We start from the raw sequence: 24,676 nt of genomic DNA, 5'->3' as shown, positions 1-24,676 counted from the left end.
GTTTTTGTACACAGAATCATATCAATATCTGTATTTCTTAAAATATTTTCCATTGGAATCAATGCATTTCTTCATTCTTGAAAACCAGTTTGAGAAGCATCTTTGCAAATCCACCTTTGAAAACTTTAGTAACTCTGCTGTAATCACATTCACCAGTTCTCTTTTGAATCAACTTCTTTCCATTCAAATTTCTCTTTATCCATGGGAAGAGGAAGAAATCACAAGGTACTAGATTTGATGAATAAGCAGGATGTGGAAGCTAGACCACTTTCAATACTCCAAAGAGCTGGTCACTTTGACTATGTCTAGGAGCGTGATCATGATGGATCTTTGTGTAGCTTGGATCTTGGACATTCTTATTCAAGTGACTTGGTTACTGTAGCACCTTGTTCTGGGATGACAGGTGGAAGGATGCCACAATTGCAGAAGTAAACTGCGACAATGACTTTTCCAATACTACTCTTAGAAAAACTTGATGGAGATGTACTTGCCTTCAGCTACCCACTGCTTGTGCCAGTTTTTAGTTTCAGAATCAAAATAGTAAATCCAGATTTTATTACCTGTCAGAATGTTAGTGACTATTTTTAATGTTTTACCATTAAATTTCTCCAGCATAAACTTGCAAAAATTCACATGGTCCTTCAATTGCTTCAATTCAACACAGATTGATACACCATGTGAAGAACCAATAGCATTGGTTCTTCACATGGTGTAGCACTCTGTGTCTTACTCCTGAACAGACAAGTGGTTGGTCATTTTCTTTGCCACTGCATGTGCAGCCTTTCTTGGTCACTACTCACACCACTGATGTGGGAATTATAAAATTCCATTAATTGAGTACTTGTGCACATTTTTTATTATGATTGCATTATTATTATTATTATTATGAAAATTTTAGCAATTTCTCAATGTTTGGTTACTTTTCACTCATTCTGTAGATTATTTTTCTATCTTAAAAATTTTCATAGTTAGTAATTTGGAAAGTTATATAGTTATATCTGATGTTTATATTTATAGTTGCTGTAGTAAATAATAGAACTTTTTAGATATTAAGTGTTGAGAATTACTAAATACAGTAAAACTTTTCTAACTCAAGTCTCTGTAACTTGAATATTTCTTTAACTCAAAGAAAGCAAAGCACTTAGTAGATCTTAATGAAATAGCACAGGGATTTAACATCTCCAAATTGAAGGTTTTATGGTCCTGACACTGATTTATGTTACTTTCAACTTTCCTGACTTGAATTTTAGTATTTATTTCTATTCAAAGTGATACTAATTATCAAATTTCAATGAAATTTTCAGACAGTTAATTGTATATACTCTCCAACACCCATTTGCAGACAACATTCCAGTTCAAAGTGAGAGGATTTTTTGCTTTATCTCAAGAACTATCTGCAAATGTTATTTTCCAACAGTTACATTGAACATTTTGTTGAAAAGTATTACATGGGCTATTTAAAACAAAAAAACTATCAAAGATTCCTTATATAATGCAAGAGAGGTAAAAATAGAAATCTGTTCTGATTCAGAATTGCTATTTTTCATTCTATTGTTTTCAAACTCAAATTGTCTGTAATTCAGTTTTCCTGCCTCTTGGAGCTTTAAGTTAGAGAAGTTTTACTGTAGTTTAAAGATGTTTATTATTTTTTACATAGTTCTGTATTTGATAAAATGACCAAGACAATAAGTATAAACTTAGAAAATATACAATACTTCTCAAATAGACAATACTTTTAAAAAGTGTCCTTTTCATTTCATTCCTTTCTATGGAGGCTTCTCATCTTCCTCAATATGTAAAATATTAAAATCTTTCCTTAGGTGATGTCACAATCAATTAAAATATATATATATATATACATTTTGTAAAATGGCCATTATGGTTGTTATTTCTTGATATGTGTGAAAGAGACAAAATGAGACGATACTTTTTAAAGTATTGTCTACTTGAGAATTTTTGAAAATTTTCTAAAAATTGTTTTGTTTTAACATATGTAATGATAAATATTTTTAATATCTGTTTTTGTGGAATCTGATATAAGTTTTATTAAATTTATGAAATTTATTTTATATTTTTAGATATTCAAAATACATCACATGCTCTTAATCCTGAAACACCAGCATTTCAACCTATTGGGCCTTCTCAACTAATTCCTCCTTCAGGTACTTATCATGTTGCTGCAGATACTTTTGGTGGTACTATTTTAAACTCAGATTCTTATCCTCCCCTTACTGCTAATACTCAAATATTGGGAATAATTCCTGCTGCTATTGCAGCTCTTCCTACAACAAAACTTAGCCTTAATGTAGGCCATATTTCCAAGCCATGTACAATTCAAGATACAGTATCACTATCAATCTCTACTGTAGGCCTTGTATCAAGTATAGAAGAGAATCCTTCATCAACAGTGAAAATATGTGGACCACAACAAAATTCTATACAGGTTAGTAATTTTAGTTGTAAACAGAAATACATCAATATTGAATAATTTTATTTTCAAATTTTTGAATAATGAAAACTTTTGCAACATTGCTGTTTTTATTTAATAAATTATTATAATAGATGTAAAGGTGATAGATATATTTTATAATAGGTCTTATTATTTTGATTTGATGTTATGCTTAAAAATATAATTTTATACAAACACAAATAGACGAGATGATCCAATAACGTTGCAGAAGCTGAGATAAATGATTTTGCATTAAAACATATTTTGAAAAATGTTTTTTTATTAAGTTTCAATTTAATGTTTGAATCAAATGAAGAACACATATGTCACTGTATGCTATTTGAATTTCATTGTTGATTAAAGACCACAGAAGCAGCAAGAAACATCAGTGTGTATCAAGGAGCCATACAAGTAAGAACTTGCCAGATGTGGTTTGCGAGATTTTGTGAGGGTGATTTTAGTCTGAAAGATACGCCCAGATCTGGTAGACCAAGTATTATTGATCATGATGTTTTGAAAGTCATTGTCAAAGAAAACCCTGGACAATTGATTGAAGAGGTTGCTAGCAAAATTGGTGCTTCTTGGTCAACAACATAAGTACACTTAAAAGTAATTGGAAAGGTTACAAAGTAGGGAAATGGGTTCCACACTTATTAATTGATGAACAAAAGTTCCAGCAAATTTCTGTCTGCAGTTCATTGCTGTTGAGACATACAAATGAACTTTTTCTGGAACATATCATCACAGTAGATGAAAAATGGGTGCTATATGATAATCCAAGCATATGAAAAAGCAGTGGTTATCTGTCAGAGAAACATCAAAAGGAATTCTAAAACTGAATATACACAAGAAAAAAGATGTTTCTTGACATGTGATAGAGTATCTCTGATTTGGTGCACTTTGAGCTGTTAAAACCTGGCTAAATGATTACTGCAGATCTTTATTGGCAACAGTTGGAAAAGTTAAATAAAGTCACACTAATCAGGGTATCCAGAGTTTAGAAATAGAAAATAGAAAAAGGAATCATCTTTCAACATGTCAATGTAAAGTCCCATACAGCAAAAATCACTCAACAAAAAATCAGGGATTTACGATTAGAAGTTCTTCCTCATTTTGCTTATTCTCCAGATTTTGCACCATCTGGAGAATAATGACATTATAACTACTATCTATCTCATTTACATACTCTTGTGGATCAATATTGTGTTTCTTGCTGACAATAACTCTAGTTCTAACAATTCTGTAATGATGATTCAATAATGAAATTTATTAGATTTATGATATGTTTTCAGCTTATGTTAAAGTTACTTTCGTTTTGTGGTCAGGAGTGTGAAGCATTAATAGTTGCCTTAAACTAAATGTAATTGAACAAAAATAAGTAATTAGGAACTTTAACAAACTGGGATTTTCCCTCAGAAGTTCAATAGTAATTCATAAATTGAAGTATAAGAATTGATTGGCAAAATTTAAAGTTTGCAGTATAATTTTGTTATGTCTGTACTTCAAAATACTGTGGTCTTTGCCATGATCTGTTTTGTTAAAATCAATATTTTGTATTTTAGTAGAAAATTTTGATTCTTTGTGAGTTTATTTTTAGATCCAATATATCAATGGACTGAATAATCATAGTTTAATAAAATAATTAATGTCATATTTTTTTACAGTTATGACAAATTATTTCTATCTGAAAAAAATCAAATTTATCACATTTAATTGAAATAAATAAATATAGTGGTAAATTGTTCATTATTGTTTAGGCTTAGTTTATCTTAAATTTTTTAGTTTTATTTTCAAATATTTTCTTTTATTAATTTTTATTTGTAAGTTCTGCATTTGAATATTTTTTCAGTAATTATTACAAAAATGTTATTTATTGATTAGTTTAAAATTTTCAATTTGTGGTTTGCATTTCAATAAGTTTTGTTTTATTTTAGAATTTATCATCAAAAAGTTTAATAGCACTTCAACAAAGAAAACGCGAACTTCTGGCTCAGTTAGAAAAAGTACAGTTTATTAGGCAAGAAGTTACATCACAAGGAAATATAATTAATTGTTCATCAAAAAATATGGTAAATTAAACATTTGTAATGCTTAAGAATTTTATTATTATTAAAATTTATGACCTTTATTTAAATATTTTTAGAATGTTTTAATTTCTAAGTAAATTTTGTCATTATTAAAAAGAACATAATGTTGCTGAAAAAAATATTAATTTGTTGCTATGGTTAGTTGGCTACTGCTAGTGATAAATATAAATAATATAATTTGAACAGAGGAGAAAAGTTTTATAATATATACCAGTTTTATTTGAATAATGAGTGTTGTATTAGGTACCATTGAGTTGTGTTTGATTCCTGGCAACTCAATGGATAAATGACCTCTGATGGGATCTGAGTTGATTAAGTTCTTTAAGATTTTCAAGATTATTGTCTTTAGCTTCTAAAACACCATCCATTCATCCATCTATTTATTTAGTGCATTGATGACTTCATCTTCATTCATCTTCTACCTTGACAAGCATAAGCCATCTTTTTCATTGAATTAGAACATGTAATATGGCCAAAACAGTAAATCTTTAGCCTCATGATTTTTGATTTAAGAGAATGTTCAGGTCTAATAATTGAATAGTTGGTTCTCTTGGCTATCCAAAGGATTCTCAACAATTTTTCTAACCCCAAAGCTCAAGGGAATCAATTTTCTTTCTTTCATTTTAACATAATGTCCATGATTTACAGCCATGAGTATATCATAACAGGGAATACAAGAGAATTTGCAAGTTTGACCTTGGTTCTCAAAGAAATATGTCTGTGTTTTATAACTTTAGACAGGCTATTCATTGCCTTTCATCCTAATATTATTATTTTTCAAATTTCTTTAGAACAGGTGCCTTTTTTGTGAACATGTGCTCTAAATAAATAGTTATCCACAACTTCTATTGTTTCATCATTAATTTGGATCACATTTTTTTCTGTATCAGTGATCTTAGTTTTCTTCAGACTTAAAAATAGTCCAGCCTTTTCACTCTTTTTTTTTACTCTTGGAATAAGAGCTTTCAAGTGACTTATGTTCTCGGCACCTAAGTCACCAAGGTTACATCATCAACATACATTAAATAATGGACCTTCATTCCACCAAGTTTGATTCCTATCTTCATATCTTCCAGACATGCATTACAAAGTATATATTATGAATACAAATTAAAAAGATATGGTGAAAGAATGCAGCCTTTCTAACATCTTTTTCAATTTTAAACCATTCTGTATTATCACTTTGTTTTTATCATAGCTTGACCAGTATAGAGATTTCTTAGTAAAACTATGATGCCCTGAGGAATACTCATTGTCCTAAGATATATCCAAAGTTTTGTGTAATCAACTAAATCAAATGCCTTGCTATAGTCAATGAAACAGAAATAAATATATTTTTCAATGTTCTCTGCAGGTATCTTTGCCTCTTCTAAATCCCACTTGTTCAAGTGCCACTTATCTTTCCATAAAGGGTTTAATCTTTTTTCTATTATTTTGAAAAATATTTTGCTAACATGAGATATTAGAGCAATTGTTCTGTAATTAGAACACACTTATATGTATATATATATATATATATATATATATATATATATATATTTTTTTTTTTTTCAAGTAAGAGTATGAAGATAGGCCAACTAATCGTTGGGCAACAAGCTTTTTCCAAATCTATTAACATAATGTGATTAAATTTAAATTTTTAATAGAATCCTTATCTACTTTCAAGTGGAACATTGTCTGGCCCTGTTGTCTTCTTATTGAATAATTAATTTAAAGCCCACCTGACTTCCTCTTCCAAATTGCTGAATTTGAAAGCCAAGGAATCTTTTCTTTTATTTTCTTCTTTATAATGTGCTTTTCAGCCACTTTTATTATAATAACTTTCCAGAGTTCTTTTGGTTTGGCTGCAATTTGAAAAAGTTGTATACTTATAAATTCCCACTGTCATCCATTTATTTGTCTGTCCTTTCTTAATCTTGAGAACAGAGTTAGATAGATGAAAATTAAGATCAGATATGTTATCCATAGCTTAGGGGATCCAATTAACTATATATGAACTTTTGGTTTTCACCAGAAGTCACATTATTTCAATTAAAAAATTTTTTTTTGAAAAGAGTTAGATAGATGACTGGCATGACTCTGTTGATAACAGGAAAAGTATAATGTACAGGGGCAAGACACCAGTAATTTTAAAATTTATGTTCTTCATCTCAAATTAGTATTGCCCCTGTAAATTGTACTTTTCCTGTTATCAATAGATTGCAGCCTGGCATTGTAACAATGTTACAATAAAATAATTGCTCATTCTGTATCAAGAAGACCCAGAACCTTGAATCTGTTGCTGGCATTCATCTTGAACTAGAAGCCAAGCATGACAGAATACTTTTTATGATAAAGTAGAGATGAAGAAATGAGAAGAGTACAGATTTCAATAAATTTAAGAAGGGTAGCTAATGTTCTTACAAATTAAGTAGTCTATACTGCCAATTAAAGCATAGTTAATGCACAATAATACATTTTAAATAACAGGCTTGTTAGATTGTTACTTCCAATTGGATAATAAAATGGGCCACTTGGTCACTATAAAAAATTTTTACTTTCAATCAGGATATAACCAAAATTTCATCTGGATTGGACGAAAATAGCAGGTGTTATAAGGAATTCACACACACATGCACACAGACAATGGCTTTTATATTATTAAATTTTGTTTGAAATCTCAATAAGTCGAAACCCAGTGGTATTGTATTTTTCTTATTCTTTTTTAATTTTATGCATGCATCTACTATTAATAACTGGCATATACTATTAATCAACACCAGGGAGTATTTTACAACTGTGTACAGAACTTTTTCAGCTGTTACTTGCTAAGATATAATCATTTTAATTCCATGTTGTATATTTGGTGAGATCCAGGTGTTAAATCTGCAGTTGGAAAAAGTATTAGAGCTAAAAAGTTGATAAGATATTCACTAGTTTCTTTGCTTATTCCTAAACCAGATTTGCCTGCTGTATTTGGGATTTTTCATTATCCACTTTTGCATTAAATTCCTAATAATAAACATTTCATTTTTTCTTGGTATTTAATAAATAATGTGCTGAAGTTGATTATAGAATTTTTCTTTCTTCTTCAGCACCTGTAGTTGGAACATAGATTTGAATGAAGGTAAGGCTGTGTCCTAATTCTTTTTACCTGTATGTCTTTAATGTTTTACTTTTTTGTTTTTATATTGTCTACTTGGACCTTGTTTACCTGTGAAAATAAAGATATGTTGTTTTACCTTTTGACTAAAACTTCCTCTCTTTGCAAATCAGAAACTACACTAGTATAATTAGTCTTACTTATAAACAAGATACAAGTAGACAATATAAAAGCTATATCCTAATTTTATTTGAAATGATATGGTCATTTAATAGATTATAGTCTGAAACTGACTGTGCATCTGTTTGCTTACAATAAATGTCACATCATTTTTTCTGCACTATTTATTGCCTGAACAAAATACCTTGAAGTCATCAGAATTAAAATGTAATTGAAATAATAACTGCCTTTGAATAGGAACTGCAGAGAAAAAAATCAGCTTGAAATAGTAGCTATAGTTATTATTTGAATAAAACTGGTATATAAATGTTTTTAAATGAAATTACTAAATTTTTATATTAAGTAAAAATTAAATTTTAAGTTTAAAATTGAAATAACAGTGCTAATTAGTACAGAAACTATATTTCTATTTTATATACAGTGGAACCTCGGTATACGACCTTAATCCGTTCCTGATGTTTGGACTTATACTGAATAGGACGTATACCAAACCAACCTTTCCCATGAGAAGTAATGTAAAAATGATTAATTCGTTCTCACGTAAAAAAACTTTTCTTGATATGGTATATAAATGGGGTTTTAAAATAATTGAAACACTGTTTGAGCACATTAATAAAAGAATAAATTTTATTATAGATTTTTAAAGTTATTACAGTAATAATTGCAAATAATTGCTTCTGACATGCTGTTGCCAGCACATTGTTTTTCAGTTATCGAAAGCGCCGGCCGGATGGCCGAGCGGTCAAGGTGGCAGCCTACCGCTCTGGGGGACCCGGGATCGAATCCGAACAGGTCGAATAATCCCCAGGAATTTTTCGGGGGGTGGACCGTTCGGATATGTCGGGCCCCGTCCCTCACCACCCGGTCGCCCCATTGTGGGCCTGGCCAAACCCATAATGGGCCTTCTAAAAGAGGCCCTCTTAGTGCCCACAGGGCGGAAAGAATTTAAAAAAAAAAAAAAAAGTTATCGAAAGCAAAAGCAATTTCTGAACATGATCTAATGTCTTCAATCTCTGTTTAGAAATTGATTTAACCCCTTTCGCAACTTTAGCAGATTTAATAATGTCTTTATTTTTCACGATTGTCGATATTGTCATTCTCGGAATATGGTATGCAACAGCTAAATCTTGAACATGCATGCCACCTTCATATTTCTCAACAATCTGTTTTTTCAGTTCCATTGTGATTCTAGTCATTTTTTTAGTTTTCTGTTGCTTTTCATATGCCTTTTTGCAATTCATGATTAATAAAAATAATAAAGTTTTACTTACAAATTAAAATCAGAAGAAATTTAACAAAGTTATAGACCGTGGCACTGCAAACGTCTAGTCTGGTCTAGTACACCGATAATGCTACTTGTTCATAGATGATGCGTATAATTGAATTAAGTTGTATACCAAACAAAAGTCGTATACCGAGCAAAATTTGTTTAGTCCAAACAAGACGTATTCCGAATTGAACATATTCTAAAGCAGATGTATACCGAGGTACTACTGTAATTCATTTTGATAATATATTATTATATATATTTAATTTGTTAAGGTAACTCACATTTTGTTTATAAATATTAATTATTTATAATATTTTATATGACATTTATAAAAGTTATTACTATTGTATACTTAAAAGATACAAACTACTTATATGAAGTCAAGGATAAAATCAATGATGTTAATGTTTTTAGCTAATAAGCTGTTTTTGGCATTTAGAATTCAAAAGTATGAAAATATCTTTCTTACTACATTTGTATTTGCAGTAATAAAGATGTATCAATTAAAACAAAAAAAATATAATTTTCTTTTTATTTTCAAACTAACATATAATCACTTTGGAAATTGTTGAATTTCACTGTACTGTATTATTTATTGTGCATATTGTGCTATTATTCAGGTATCTAAAAAATTCCAAAAATGCTTTTTTGGGATGATAACATAAATATATAAGTAAAAGTTTTACTATTCTTGTGTTATAATAGTTCATCTTTGGGATTATAGATATTTAGAGTTTCAAACATTTGCTGCTACTTATTTTAAATATTTCTCATAAGATTAATTTTACAATTTTTATGTTATTGTCAATATTCAGTTCTTATAGTAGCTTTTCCTTATTCTATACATTATTGGGTTTTCTTAAAGTTTCTTAGCAAGTCTGTTACTGAATTTTCATGTTTTAATATATGCTTGATGTTCTAGAATTTTCTTGTTTAACCTTCTCTTTGTAATTTTTTTCCAATTTAATTTTTCCTCATTTTTTATATTATAAAAGTTGGAATTTTATTAAGATAATTTTTTATCATATAAAGTTTGTTTTAATTTTTTAAACAAATACACCCTGCAATTATGTTTCTAGGTACAGTACATTTCAAATAAAAATGAGTTCTTGATTTAAGAACTTCTAGCTGGAACATAGCATGATCTCTGTGTTAATCACAGAAAAGAAAACAGATATTTTTTATTGTATATCTTGTAAAGTAGATCTTCAGATGCCATTGCAAAGGTGTAGAACAGTACAAGAAAATCTTGGTGTACCAAGAGGTTGTCACATTGTTCTTAAGACATTCAAGAAATATACTCCTGATAAACTATATCAGTCTGTCTTAATAGAGTAAAAACCACCTTTAACCTACCAGTTAATTACAGTATAACCCCAGTTATTTGACTCCAATTAACCAAGGTTCTGCATTATCTAAGGTGAACCTGTAAGTGAATACACTACTTTTTTATATTGAAATTCATAAAAGAAAATTTAAAATGATAACAGAAACAAATAATTTTGTAATACATGTTATTATACATGTATTACAAATTAAATGATAAAAAACATGTTGAATACATGTTTTTTATCATTTAACTTCAATGTGAGAGACAAATCATTGCTATTAAAATTTAACTACGATAAATAATAATCATTTTTATTTTTGAAACTATTGTAGATATTAATTGTATAATAAGTGGTGTAAAAAATATTATTCTTACTTATGAGTTAAGTCATTAAGGTATAAAATTAGGCTTAAAATGATGTTATATAAATCTTTTATAACTTATTTTAATTTATAATCCAAAATGACTATGGCTGTCCATTTTATCTGAGGTAGCATCAATCCACATTACTTCAGATAATTGGGGTTCTACTGTATAATTAAATAAGTTTTTCAGTTTCATTTATTATTCACTTTTAGGTTTAAAATATAAAACAAAACTAAAAGTATAAACCAAAATCAAAACAAAAATAGAACAACACATGCAAAATTTAAATAAATATATGCCAAATTCAAATTAAAAGATTAATTATATCTGATTAAAAAGATAATAAACAAAATTAATTCTGTTTTGTTTAGCACTTTGTCATCTAGGAATGCATGTCCCATGTTAAGCGGGGTCTTACTGTACTTATATGTATTACACTGTACATAATACAGTGGAACCTCACTTAACGAGCATAATTCGTTCCAGAGTCTTGCTCATAATACGAAACACTCATTAAGCAAAACAATTTTTTCCATAGAAATTAATGTAAAATACGATAATGCGTTCCACACCAAAAAATGCTCAAATGTTTTATGTATAACATTTAATAAAAAAAATTGTACAATATACACTGTTAAGGAGCGTGAATCATCATCATCTTTTCTTCTAGCGCGGAATGAACCATCCTGAATGAAATGAATGAGAAATGTTTTATGTATAATGTTTAATAAAAAAAAATTGTACAATATACACTGTTAAGGAGCGTGAATCATCATCGTCTTTTCTTCTAGCGCGGAATGAACCATCCTGAATGAGAATTCAATTTGCAGAAACAAAAAACAAAATCACAGCTAATATGTTTGATAAACACTCCAAATGATATACCAAATTCTTGGGTTATGTAAAAGCTATAATTAAATATCAGAAATTAATTAATTTGACTGGAGGTAGGCAGTTATGTTTTCATCTCGTATTAAATTTAATAATTATAAACAGTTAATTTTTAATTCAGACATTTCTAAAATTTAATTTGGAATCGGTCATTAAACTTAATGACCCAAGAATTTGGCATACCATTTGGCGTGTTTATTATATAACGGGCTGTGGTTGTTGATGTATATCAAGTAATATGTGTGAACACAAGTTCAGAAAAATATGTGATCACAAGCAACACTAAGATGCTAGTGGAACGAGTGCTAAACACAGACTGATGGAGCATGCTGCATGTGCACAATTTAGGGCTTTTCCTCTCCTCATCACTTGTTAAGCAAAATATTGCTCGTTAAGTGAGGCAAATTTTTACAATTTGTTTTGCTTGTTATTTGAAATACTTGTTGTGCGAGGTGCTCGTTAAGCAAGGTTCCACTGTATTGTATAATAACTTTTGTTCATTAGACAAATCTTATTTGCATCAGAATTGAGGCAATTCTATCTTATGTTATGTTTTTATATTTCCATAAATTATACATAATTAATGAGCAATTATTTATTATGACATTGTCACAATGTCAGGCTACAATTTTTAATCATATTTTTAATTTATTTAATTTAAAATATATGCCCTCTACCTCAAATTAGTACTGTACTGTCTTGCCCCTGCACATCATACTTTTCTATTAGCAATGGAGTCGTGCTAGTCATCTGTCTAACTCTTTTCAGGGGAAAGTTTTGAATAGAAATAATGTGACTTCCAGTTTGTATTGGAAGTTCATATAGTTAATCAGGACCTCCTGTCCCTAAGCTTTCCATATCTGGTCTTGAATTCCATTTATCTAACACTGTTCTCAAGACGGACAGATGGATGACAGTGGAAATGTATAGGTCTGCAGTTCTTTCAGATTGCAATCCAATAATGTCAAAATTGTTGATGTACATTTTTTATTTTGAAGAAGCATATTATTTTTCTTGATTCAATAATCTCTAAGCTTAGAGATTATTGACTTACTACTCATTTTAGTATAGGTCAGTCACTGATTCTCCAACATGCTTAATTTCATAGCCTTGCTAGATCTGCTGAAGTCATAATGTTCTACATTACAAATTATACATTTCTAGTGTCTCTTGACCATTACAGACTGCTAGATATTTAAATTAAGCATATATATTAATTGTGGACTGATGTTTGTTTGATATAATTGACACTTTCATCTTTTTAGAAACTATAGCTAAAGTTAAATGTAAATAATATGAGCTAAATTCAGGATAGTTAAACACTAGAGGGATAACCAATAATTGCAATGCAGACTATTCAAATGAATGTATGTTTTACACATGCCATCTGTGGCTTTCCAGGGAATAAGTTTGATAGTCATGGAAATTTTAAGTGATATCTTATAATAATGTCCAGATAAAAAAAGGTTATCATGTATTGGAAAAATCAACGATTAATCTGTATTATACAGTCAAACTTAGTTATAACGAGCATTAGGAGACCAGCAAGTTTTCTTTGTTATAACCGTTACTCATTATATCAATGAACAGCAGTGATGTAACTAGGAGGAGAATGGGCAGCTGCTTCTGATGCAAACACTCAGGAGATGCTGTGTGGGTGGCAAAATTTGTAGCTACATCACTGATATATAGTGATGAAATCTGTTTTAATTTTTAATTCTAAATAAATTACATTATACTGTATTTATATTAATAGTTATATAAACTACAATATAATTAATATTTAACGATTTATTTTTTGTAATTAAAGATAATACTAATTAATAATATGCCCAGTTTCAGTTAGTCTTTTAATCTACACATCTTAAAATTGATGATTGCTTTATTTTTCAATTGCTATCTTCAACAGTATAGATATGAGAAAACTTTCTACACACTTCAATGTTTTTAGCACCAGGTTCTAACTTGCAAATAATTTCTACTTTTTTGTAAACTGACAGACATTTTCTTTTCTTCATAGACACCTTTCTCATATAAAGGTTTGTTTCTAACTAGAGTATATGGTAATTTTACAATTGTAGTGATGATTAGGTAAATTGGCAGAGTAAGGCCGGAAGTTAGTTAAGAAAGAGGGGGGTGGTCTCCAAAAAGAAAGTTAAGTGATAAATAGGCCTGTAATGGATGTAGGTCATAAAAATAATTATTCAGTGGTCATAAAACTAAGTAATTCTTTCAGTTTTATCTCTTCCAAGACTTTTGTATCACATTTCTTATTACTTGAACAATTAAGAATGTTTGTGTGTTTGTATAGCTACTGAAAATTTGTTTGGTATATCTGTGACCCTTGTTATAACTGTGAGAAAATGTATGGAAATAAGTATAAATTAAAATTGTTATGACATTTCGCTCATTATAAACATAAACTTGTTATATTCCTGAATGTTCGGTATTTGCCATTTTTCACTCCTTGTCAGTAAATTGTGCAAAATCAAAGGAAATGAATATTTATCTCCACACATTCATGCTCACATTTGTGTATTTTCTTATTTTTGATCATCAGTATAAACTATATCTAGTCTTTCATTTTTTAATTTAGTTAATTTTTTTCTATGCAGTTTTTTCTTGTCTCTTTTTGCTTTACAGTTTTCTTAAAATCCCTTTCTTTTTATGCTCACATTTTTCTGCTTTGGTGAAGTGATCCTATCAATCCCATCCACCGTCGTCTTCTTTTAAGCTTTTTTTTCCTCATTAACAGATATGAACTACTCATAACTATAAAAGCAGTGGCCCAATTGTCAAAGAAATATTTTTAACGAAAAAGTTTTCGTATTATTCAGAATTAAATTTTTTTTACTAATGTCAATTTATTTTGAAATATCCTGTTTAACATTATCTTTAAATTTTATAAAAAAATTTTGCAATTATTTATTTTAAATAAATAAGAACAAATGAAGTATAACTTTTCAGATTACAGAATATTTGATGAATACAGAATAATTAAAGTTTATTTTCTATAAAAATGAGTTAATTTTGGAATTTTTTACTTTATTTGTAGTCTTTATTATATTTCATTTTTTATAAGGTATTTTTATGTATAGTATTATTTATATAATATATATTTATATAGATATCAGCTGAAGAAAAAAGTCTTTCAAAATCCTCTGTTGGAACTTCTTATTATTCACCCTGGACTTCAGCTAGTATATTTTCTCATGTCATGACTTGTGATTCTTCTAAACAGAACCCCAATAATGTTTTAGTTAAGAATTTGTCATCAAGTAAAAGTGACAAAGATGAAGAAATGTTACAAAAGTAAGACATTTTTAATGTTAAAATCAGCAACTTATCTATTCATTAATTTGCATTTTGATTTGTAATTCAGAGAGAACAATGGTAATGCTTCTTTTTGGCCTTCAGAAAAAGACGAATTCATTCCTTTTGATCCTCCATTTGTTTCAAAATATGGTCCAATTTCTCGTTGTTCGAAATCTTTAATACGAGGACCTGCTCCAATTCAAGTAAATGCTGTTTCACAGATGGGTGAACTTACTAGTCCAACCTCAGTAGTGAGACATCCATTATCATCGGCTGCATTAGCTCCTTCTCTTTTTGCAGCAGGTGGACCAGGTAACTGAAAAATCATTTCTGTTTATTTACTTCATATTCTTAGTATTTATGTTAAGCTCAAAATCTTTTTGTTGATTGAAGTTTTTAAAAGTTTTAAATATGTTTTAAGTTGCAGAAACCTATGCAGTGAACTCTCATTTTATACGGTATTTTACGGACTATAAGACGCACTTTTTTCTTTGAAAAATTGCCTCCAAAATTCAGGTGCGTCTTATAGTCCATAGCGTCTTATAGGTATTTTTTTTTTTTTTTTAAATTGCTTAAAAATTAAGGTGCGTCTTATAGTCCGTAAAATACAGTATATAATTAAATCACTTTAGTATAATATTCCACAATAAATAAAGTTTTCTGTACAATAAATATTCATTTTGATTGTTTATTTTTGTTAGTTGGACAGTGTTGATCAACATGGGTAATAACAAGCCAATCAGTGATTAACATGTTAACATTTTGGGTAGCAAAATCAATCAATGATGGAAGCAAATGTATGCAATTTGAGTAAATTGCATTTATTATTTTAAAAATCATTTTTATTAAAAAAAATCAAAGTAAAACAATGATCACTAGCATTATTTTCAATATTTTTTGCTTATTTTTTAAAATTAGGTACAAAATAATGCAACTTATCTTTTTTTTGTGAAAATTCAAATATAAAAATTAATACTTCAATAAAGTAAATCTACTATTATATTATATTTGATTATTTCATTTTCCGGAACCAAATTTTTTGTTTCAGTTATTTATAAATAGCTTAAACTTTGCTGCTTTGTATGTGTGATCTGTTAACAAATTTCTGATTTATCTCAAGAACCAGTTTATTACCATATATTTTTTCCCAAATATATATTGGAGTTTTAGCCTCTCAGCATGTTAATTAAGCTTTACAATAAAATTTGGTAAACTGCTTAGCTCATCATGCAGAAAATGCCAAAAAATGAAGTTTCTTGCATACATAACAAACAAAATAAGCAAAAATAAAAATATTTTTAAACTGCAATGTTAAAGATACGAGATAATTAGAAATTACAATTTTTAGGATTTTTTAGTGGCAAGTTAGCAGAATACAACTTAATCATTTCTAAGGCATCACAACTATTCAGAAACCAGATTCACAAATATCTCTTAAGACATGACATAGTAACTCTCCAGTATTGTAAAGTTGTCAGAAATCTATGATATTTTATATTTTGTATTCACAAAACACATTGTACCATTTATGAATAAACCTAAGAAATTGATAATGAGATTGTCTTATGACATCATAGTGACTTTTTCCATTTTAATATTGTCAATTGAAAAGCTTTTCTTAATGAGTATTTTCAGAATTTCTCATTTTTTAAATTTTTGCAATGTCTGAGAAAGAAAGGTGACTATTTTATTTTGTTAGAATTAAATGCTTAGTAGATGGTTTAAAAAGAAGAAAGATGAAAAGTAACCTCTCATTAGACAACAGAAAACTATAATTGACCTAGGTGTGCAACAAAAACTGTCTGAAATTGATAGCAGTAGAAACATTAATAGAAATACGGAAGAAATTTGGAATAAATGCACAAACTGTAATAGTTTATTTTTTATTTTATAAAAACAAAAATGTTAAATTATAGTGAATAATATCTTTTTGTATGATGTTCTGTAAACAGTTTAATTTCACTATGAGGAATTCTATCAAATTTTAGGGCATTTGGTGACATCATAGAAGTTTTGAATCAGAATATTTTAACAGATACTTACAAGTAATGGTCAGTTTGATTATCTAACAATAACAATAACAAATATTGAATCACTGTCTTTTCCGGTATTGGAGGATAATTGAGAAACTTATCGACGGTCCTAAAGTGATTACTTTAAGCAGATTCTACTATACTTAATTTTGTAATTAACATTTCAACTTTGTTCTTTTTGGTAATCTAAAACAAGGTTTAGGAATAAATTATTAAAAATAACTATTGGATTTTCATTATACAGTAGAATCCTGCTTTTCCAGCTCAAACAGGACCAGGACCAGTCCCAGTCCAGATGATCAAAAATCTGGATAATCTGGAAAATTCATTAATGACATAAATAATACAGTTTAGGTATACATTTTATTTTATTTATTACACATTATATATACTTTTACAACAATATTAACAGTATAAAGCAAAAGACATATCTACATACACTATCAGTTCTATTTTAATTAGGATACTACATCAGTTCAATTTCAATTAGGATATTGTGCATCATTTCAATTAGTAAAGAATTCTGAGAGTTTGTTTTGTTTCAGCTTCTAGTGATGTTTACATGCTACATGATCTCATAGATGCTTTACCATCATGAGATCAGTTGGTTCCATGTAGGGTTCCTTCTAAGTATATTAACACATTTTTGATCATTGTTGTCACTTTGTTATGTCTAAATCACCCATTTTTTGTCTCTATACTACCTGTGTTATCATTAGAATTACCATAAGTCTCCACATTGTCATCAAATGAACAAGCCACAATAATGTCTTTCTCTGATAATTGAAAATCTTCATCATTGTTGCATTGCAAACACAATTTGATATCATTGATCTCTACATCTGCACACCCTTCTATATTTCTGAACATTTCAACAAATTTTGAAGGGCCAATATTATTGTCAATATCAACTACATCTTTGGAAAATTGTGCAGTTTCAGGATATTTTTTCATGACTATAATTGTCAGTTCACTTACTCAGTCTCAGAATGAAGCAGACATGTAAATTACAGACATGTAAATTTCTTTTTCTGGATTAACAGGATTCAGATAAATGGGGTTCTCCTGTTTATGCAAACATTAGTTATCATATAATGTCTAAATTAAGACTGGGTTATAAGCAAACATGTCATTGATGCTTTAGTATAGATGACAGATTTGTCATACAAGAAAGTTAAAAATATGAGTTAATAACCCTCTCAACAGTAATGATTTTTAAAATTATTTAAACATTTTTTTTTTAAATTGAATCATTCTAATTAAGGCCATTTTTAGTTTCTTTAAAAGATATTGTAATTTTTTGACATAACTATTAATTATTTACTTTTCAGACAGGAAACAAGAAAATTTAAAAATATATTTCTAAATTTGTGATTTGAAGATAAAGTGAATTCAATACTATAATTTACTATATATTTTAAGGTTTTGCTGTTCCTGTTGCTTTGATTCCAACAATAGGGGATCAATATATACCAGTTGTGGAATCTATGGTTCCAGTAGCAATGGATTGTTTACCTGATCAACCGTCTCAAACGATGTTTGTATATGTTTTACTTTGTAACAAAAATAAGTTAAATAGTTTGCATATAGTGAAAAATAGACTAATATTGAAATCTCATACAAGCACAACAATCTTAATTAATTTATTATAATTTAAAGATTTTAATTTAGTTTAAATTGTTAAAATAAAAATAATTGATGCATATTATATAAATATCAAAGTAAAATTATCTAATAAGAGTAATGAGAATAATCAGATTGGATTTAAATATTATTATTTATATTTTAGAACTAAAGTAGCTGAATTATGTTCAGAAGAAAATTCATTACCTGATAAAAACAATGTCAGTGTTTCTGAAATAAAGGTATGTATGACAACTTTTTAAATTGTTGTTTACAATACAAAACATAAAACTTGTTGTTGTTATTGTTGTAATTTAATGTGGTTTTATTATTATTTGAAAAATTCAGAAAAAAATATTTTCAAAATATATTTTTACAAATATTAACTTGATAATTGAGAAACTTCTTGAAACAATAAATACATAGAAGAATGACTTTCCAAGAAAAATTATCAAATTATTAAAAGAAAATATTGTATGACTTTATTTAAATGTATTTTAAACAGAATACATTTTAAAAATTTTTTTGTAATATCATTTTTAAGAAGATATATATTATAACATTTGAAATTTTAAAATGTCTAATTTACAAATTTTTTTTAAAACTCCAAACTATGAAAGACTACTATATTTTTATCAGGTTGTATTTAAGCTAATAAAGAAATTAATTATTCAAAATTGATTAAAGAAATCATTAATTAATGCTTATAAAAATTTATTATTAAAGTAAGTAAAATTATTATCTCTGAAATTTTTAATAATTTAAAGACTAATGACTAATAATTTTAGAAGCAATTTTTTAAATGAATTATATTTGAGTTTTAACTTTCCAAAAAACAAATGTCTTTGCATTGTTCTTATTCAGCATTATTCTATTTTTAAACACTGTTTATAAATTTTTATATTTGGTGATGAATATGGTTAGATAGAAAAATGAAGCAGAAAGTTAAGTAAAGTGAAATATTGTTAAAAGAAAAAGTTAAAACAAATTAATTTATGATAAAAAGAATATATGATTAGGAATGACAAGTAAGGTATAAATGAAAGTAAGAAATTTAGTCCAAAGAATAGAGATGTGCAGAAAATTGATAAAATAAAACATTGAAGTAGGACAGAAAGATATGAAATTGTTTATAAAATACAGAAGAAAGGCATTTAAGATAATAGAGAGTTTCATAATTTATAGTATTTAAAAGGAGTAATGATAAATAAGAGATGCAAAAACATTATCAAATGTCAAAATTGGTATGTAGAAATGGTAAGTGAAGATGTAACTATCATGTTAAAAAGCTTCTTGTCTGTATTATTTAATTACAAAAAAAATTACTTAGTTACATATGACTAATGAATAGGCTTATTACACACCTAGCCTATTTAATTAAATCCCAAAATGCATTTCGGCCTTACTGACCCTTATCAATTGGATGGTGACATACAAAACAGTGTCTATGGTGACAACTTGCCAACATTACATTATACATTAATAGTACAATTATTACATATACATTAATAATAGGATTCTAAAATTATCACTGGGTCAGTAACTCAACAATAGTAAACAACTCCAGTAAAAACCTTGTGCACTCTCTGTCTTCTTTATTATCCATAAAGACAGAGGGACTATTCAGTGGACTTGTTTACTATTATTCAGTTACTGTCCTAGTGATAATTTTAGAATCCTATTATTAATGTGTATGTAATAATGGTACTATTAATGTATAATGTAATGTTGGCAAATTGTCACCATGGACACTGTTTTTATGTCATCTAATTGATATGGGCCAGTAAGGCAGAAATGCATTTTGGGGTAAGTTAATTAAATAGGCTGGGTGTTTAATAAGCCTGTTCATTAGTCATATGTAACTAAGTAGATTTTTGTAATGTAACTATTAGTTTGTGTTGATGCTTGATAGCTTGAATGTATTACATTTTTTAAACTATGGCATATGAAATGTTAAAAAACTATTAGAATTGCAGTTTACTGTAAAGAATTAATAAATATATATGATATGCTAGAAATTTCAATCATATCATGTATCAAATATAAAATTATTGTTAAAGAAATAATGCATTTTACTGTTAGATTGTTAAAAGTATTACATCTTTAAGATATTTTGTGTGATGATTAAGAAGTTTGAAAAGATTATTACTTTAAGTAAAATGTCTTTCAATTAATACAATTGAAAACTTCAAATAAGGAGGCGTTAAAGTAATTAAAAGAAATATTTTATTTGTGCAAGTGCTTTCGACGTAATTTACGCACATCGTCCTCAGGCAGTTTGAATTACAGTAGAGAATTCGAACAAAATATTTAAAATTTTTTAAAAATTAACAACATTAGCCGTTTTCGAACAAAACCTTTTAAGAACAAGTATAAATTTTAAACTAAATATTTTTGTAAACACGTAAAACTGATGTGCATGCGCCTTAACATACATAAAGGTAAAAACCAATTGGAAGAGCACCATAAGTGCATGTTACATTAAAATATAAATATAAAAACATGTAACATAATTTGAAAACACACACAAAATACATGTAACGTATATTAAGATACACTTAAAAGATCGATGCGCATGCGTCTTACTCTACATTGGAGGTGTGGGAAATGAAAGTAGAATTATTGTTGATTTTTTAACCGTTTGTATAAATTAGTCCAAACTTCGGGTAATTCGAGGGTAGGGGAGTTGCATGGGGAGAGCAGCTTAGTGAAGAAGTCCTCCCAAATAAACAGCAAGCTCCCCTCCTCACAACGTCTGAGTATCGCCACCTGATTCCAAAGTGCTGTGTGATGATGCTGTACCACCAATTTGGAAAGTTCGGTATCGCAATTACCTAGTGTGACCAAATATTGGTGTTCAGATATGCAAACAGCCAGCATTCTGGCGGTTGCACCTATATATAGGTGTATAGTCCTGATATTGGGTTTTGCAGGGAAATGGAGTAGACACCAAATTTTTCCAGGGTGGAAAGAGCAACAAGAGTCGTCTCAGACTTGGGCATGGGGCTATAGGTAAGCAAAAGCCATTTTGCCTAAAAATCTGGGCTGTGAGGCAGCCACAATATGGGAGGGAGGGAAGAGTGTCGTCCAATCCCTTGGTCTATGCAAAGTGGTAGCAGGGAAGAGGGACTGTTTAACGCTGTTTTTGACATTGTTGTATTTAGCAGGACCATATCCTGCTGTGTGCACCACTGTGCGGATGGCCTCTAGCTTGGTGTTGATAAGATGTTGTGTTGAGGGTAGTAAGAATGCCTGTCTGATTAAGGAAACTATGGCCCACGTTAATGTACTGCTGTGACTGGCAGGCCATGGCTGGTATTATGGGGGGCATATTGTCAAACTTGTGGTAGACGGAAAACTCCAAACCCTCCTGGGATTTGTGGATATGCAGATCCAAAAAGACGATTTTCCCCCAACTTCTTTTTCCTAAGTGAAGTTTATGGAGGAGTACACATTTGATAGGTGTTGTTCCAATATCTGGAAGGAGTCCTCCGTATCCTGCCATGCCAAAAGAACGTCATCCACGTACCTTAAATATATTAAGGGGTAAGCCATGGTGAGGGGAAACTTAAAGACTGTTCAAGCTGTCTCATGACAAGTTCTGCTAACACAGCTGACAGCAGTGAACCCATCGGCACCCCCTGCTTTTGCAGGTAAACTCTTCCCTTGAAGCAGAAGTAGTTATGATCTGTAATGAAGAACAATGCTTCTCGAATCTCTAAAACCTGCTGGGCAGTGAAACCCTCCCTGATAAGTAAGGCATTGGCAAGCATCACTGCTCGAAGTGTGGTACTGAAGGATATAATGCAACACCATCCATTTTATAGAAGGTGTAGGTATCCAGAGATAAGCCACCCAGCGTAGCACATAATGTTGCCTTAGCTATGACAGAGGAGGTTGTTACTTGGGAGGAGGAAGGAAGAAGCCCACCTAGCAGCTTAGCAAGCACTTTTTTGAGGAAGTAGGTGGGGTGGGACCTCTTATTAACTAAAGGCCTTAATGGTCAGCCCTCTTTGTGAGTTTTGACTTCAAAGAAAAGCCCAGGGCAAGCAACATTGGATGGGGGGTCAAGGCATCCCGAAAGGACAGTTTTTAGCACGAACGGAAGTTTGTCTCACTGAGGAAAGCATCAAGATGATTGAGAGCTCTGTGGAAATCTGGTCGCCGCTTGGCAGCACTTAAATGCTGCAAGAGTCGCTGGAACCGCTTCAGCGGCATTCATATTTTGTGGCGGAGAGATATACGTGGGCCCCTGTTGCGGTATCTTGGAAATTCGGGACAGAACAATTTCCCCTGTATAGTTGTGAAACTGGATTGGCTGCGCTGAATTTTGTTGCTTGTGTGCTGCACCCTTAATCAGATGGGCATTCTTACCGCCCTCGACACAACATCTTATCAACACCAAGCTAGAGGCCATCCGCACAGTGGTGCACACAGCAGGATATGGTCCTGCTAAATACAACCATGTCAAAAACAGCGTTAAACAGTCCCTCTTCCCTGCTACCACTTTGCATAGACCAAGGGATTGGACGACACTCTTCCCTCCCTCCCATACTGTGGCTGCCTCACAGCCCAGATTTTTAGGCAAAATGGCTTTTGCTTACCTATAGCCCCATGCCCAAGTCTGAGATGACTCTTGTTGCTCTTTCCACCCTGGAAAAATTTGGTGTCTACTCCATTTCCCTGCAAAACCCAATATCAGGACTATACACCTATATATAGGTGCAACCGCCAGAATGCTGGCTGTTTGCATATCTGAACACCAATATTTGGTCACACTAGGTAATTGCGATACCGAACTTTCCAAATTGGTGGTATAGCATCATCACACAGCACTTTGGAATCAGGTGGCGATACTCAGACGTTGTGAGGAGGGGAGCTTGCTGTTTATTTGGGAGGCCTTCTTCACTAAGCTGCTCTCCCCATGCAACTCCCCTACCCTCGAATTACCCGAAGTTTGGACTAATTTATACAAACGGTTAAAAAATCAACAATAATTCTACTTTCATTTCCCACACCTGCAATATAGAGTAAGACGCATGCGCATCGATCTTTTAAGTGTATCTTAATATACGTTACATGTATTTTGTGTGTGTTTTCAAATTATGTTACATGTTTTTATATTTATATTTTAATGTAACATGCACTTATGGTGCTCTTCCAATTGGTTTTTACCTTTATGTATGTTAAGGCGCATGCACATCAGTTTTACGTGTTTACAAAAATATTTAGTTTAAAATTTATACTTGTTCTTAAAAGGTTTTGTTCGAAAATGGCTAATGTTGTTAATTTTTAAAAAATTTTAAATATTTTGTTCAAATTCTCTACTGTAATTCAAACTGCCTGAGGACGATGTGCGTAAATTACGTCGAAAGCGCTTGTACAAATAAAATATTTCTTTTAATTACTTTAACGCCTCCTTATCTGAAGTTTTTAATTGTGTTAATACAATTGTTGGCATAATGTCCAATCTAAGTATTGAGTATACCTAACAAAATGTCTTTCATTTGAGAGATATTTTATTTAAAGAGATAACACTTCCAAGCTTTGCAGGTTATTTCCAATGAATTTTATTGTAAAAACAATTCATAAAAAAAAATTATTATTAAAACCACATATGTACATACTTGGCCAGAAGTGTGAAAAATAAAAAAATTGTGTAAAACTTTTCAAGTATCTCATAAGTATTTAAAAATAGAAAAATAATCTTATATTGTTTGGCAGATTAATTTATACAGGCAGTCCTCTACTTACGAACATTTGAAGTTACGAACAAAGCTGACAGATGGCAGGTTAACATGAGTGTGAGTAGAGTACCTAGATATCAGAGTAGCGACACACAAGTCATTGCTGCCATGTTCTGTCGATTGTCATCATGTGGTCTATGGGTTTACATTAAGAAATAATGATTTTTTTTAGTTAAATAAAGCATTTTATTTGTAAAAATGTTTTATTAAACTAAAAAAAAATCATTATTTCTTAATGTAAACCCATAGACCACGTGATGACAATCGACAGAACATGGCAGCAATGACTTGTGTGTCACTACA

The 24,676-nt window shown here is 29.9% G+C and overlaps 1 protein-coding gene across 5 annotated transcripts in view; it reads left to right on the top strand.

The window, feature by feature from the left end:
- roq (roquin) overlaps window positions 1-24,676 on the top strand; it is a 108,312-nt gene that overhangs the window by 60,210 nt on the left and 23,426 nt on the right. For 3 of the 5 annotated variants that reach the window (XM_067284524.1, XM_067284525.1, XM_067284528.1), the window contains 6 exons: window positions 2,079-2,443; window positions 4,384-4,518; window positions 14,783-14,967; window positions 15,038-15,282; window positions 18,426-18,540; window positions 18,793-18,868. In XM_067284524.1, coding sequence (XP_067140625.1) covers window positions 2,079-2,443; window positions 4,384-4,518; window positions 14,783-14,967; window positions 15,038-15,282; window positions 18,426-18,540; window positions 18,793-18,868 — 1,121 coding nt within the window. The remainder of the gene's footprint in view (window positions 1-2,078; window positions 2,444-4,383; window positions 4,519-14,782; window positions 14,968-15,037; window positions 15,283-18,425; window positions 18,541-18,792; window positions 18,869-24,676) is intronic. The other 2 variants (XM_067284527.1, XM_067284526.1) reach the window with 2 other exon arrangements.

Source organism: Centruroides vittatus, unplaced genomic scaffold, assembly GCF_030686945.1.
Source record: "Centruroides vittatus isolate TY-2023 unplaced genomic scaffold, ASM3068694v2 scaffold_1319, whole genome shotgun sequence".
In the NCBI taxonomy this organism is placed as follows: Eukaryota; Metazoa; Arthropoda; class Arachnida; order Scorpiones; family Buthidae; genus Centruroides; species Centruroides vittatus.
Note: the sequence above shows the minus strand (reverse complement) of the source record. Positions and strands in the feature narration are given on the sequence as shown.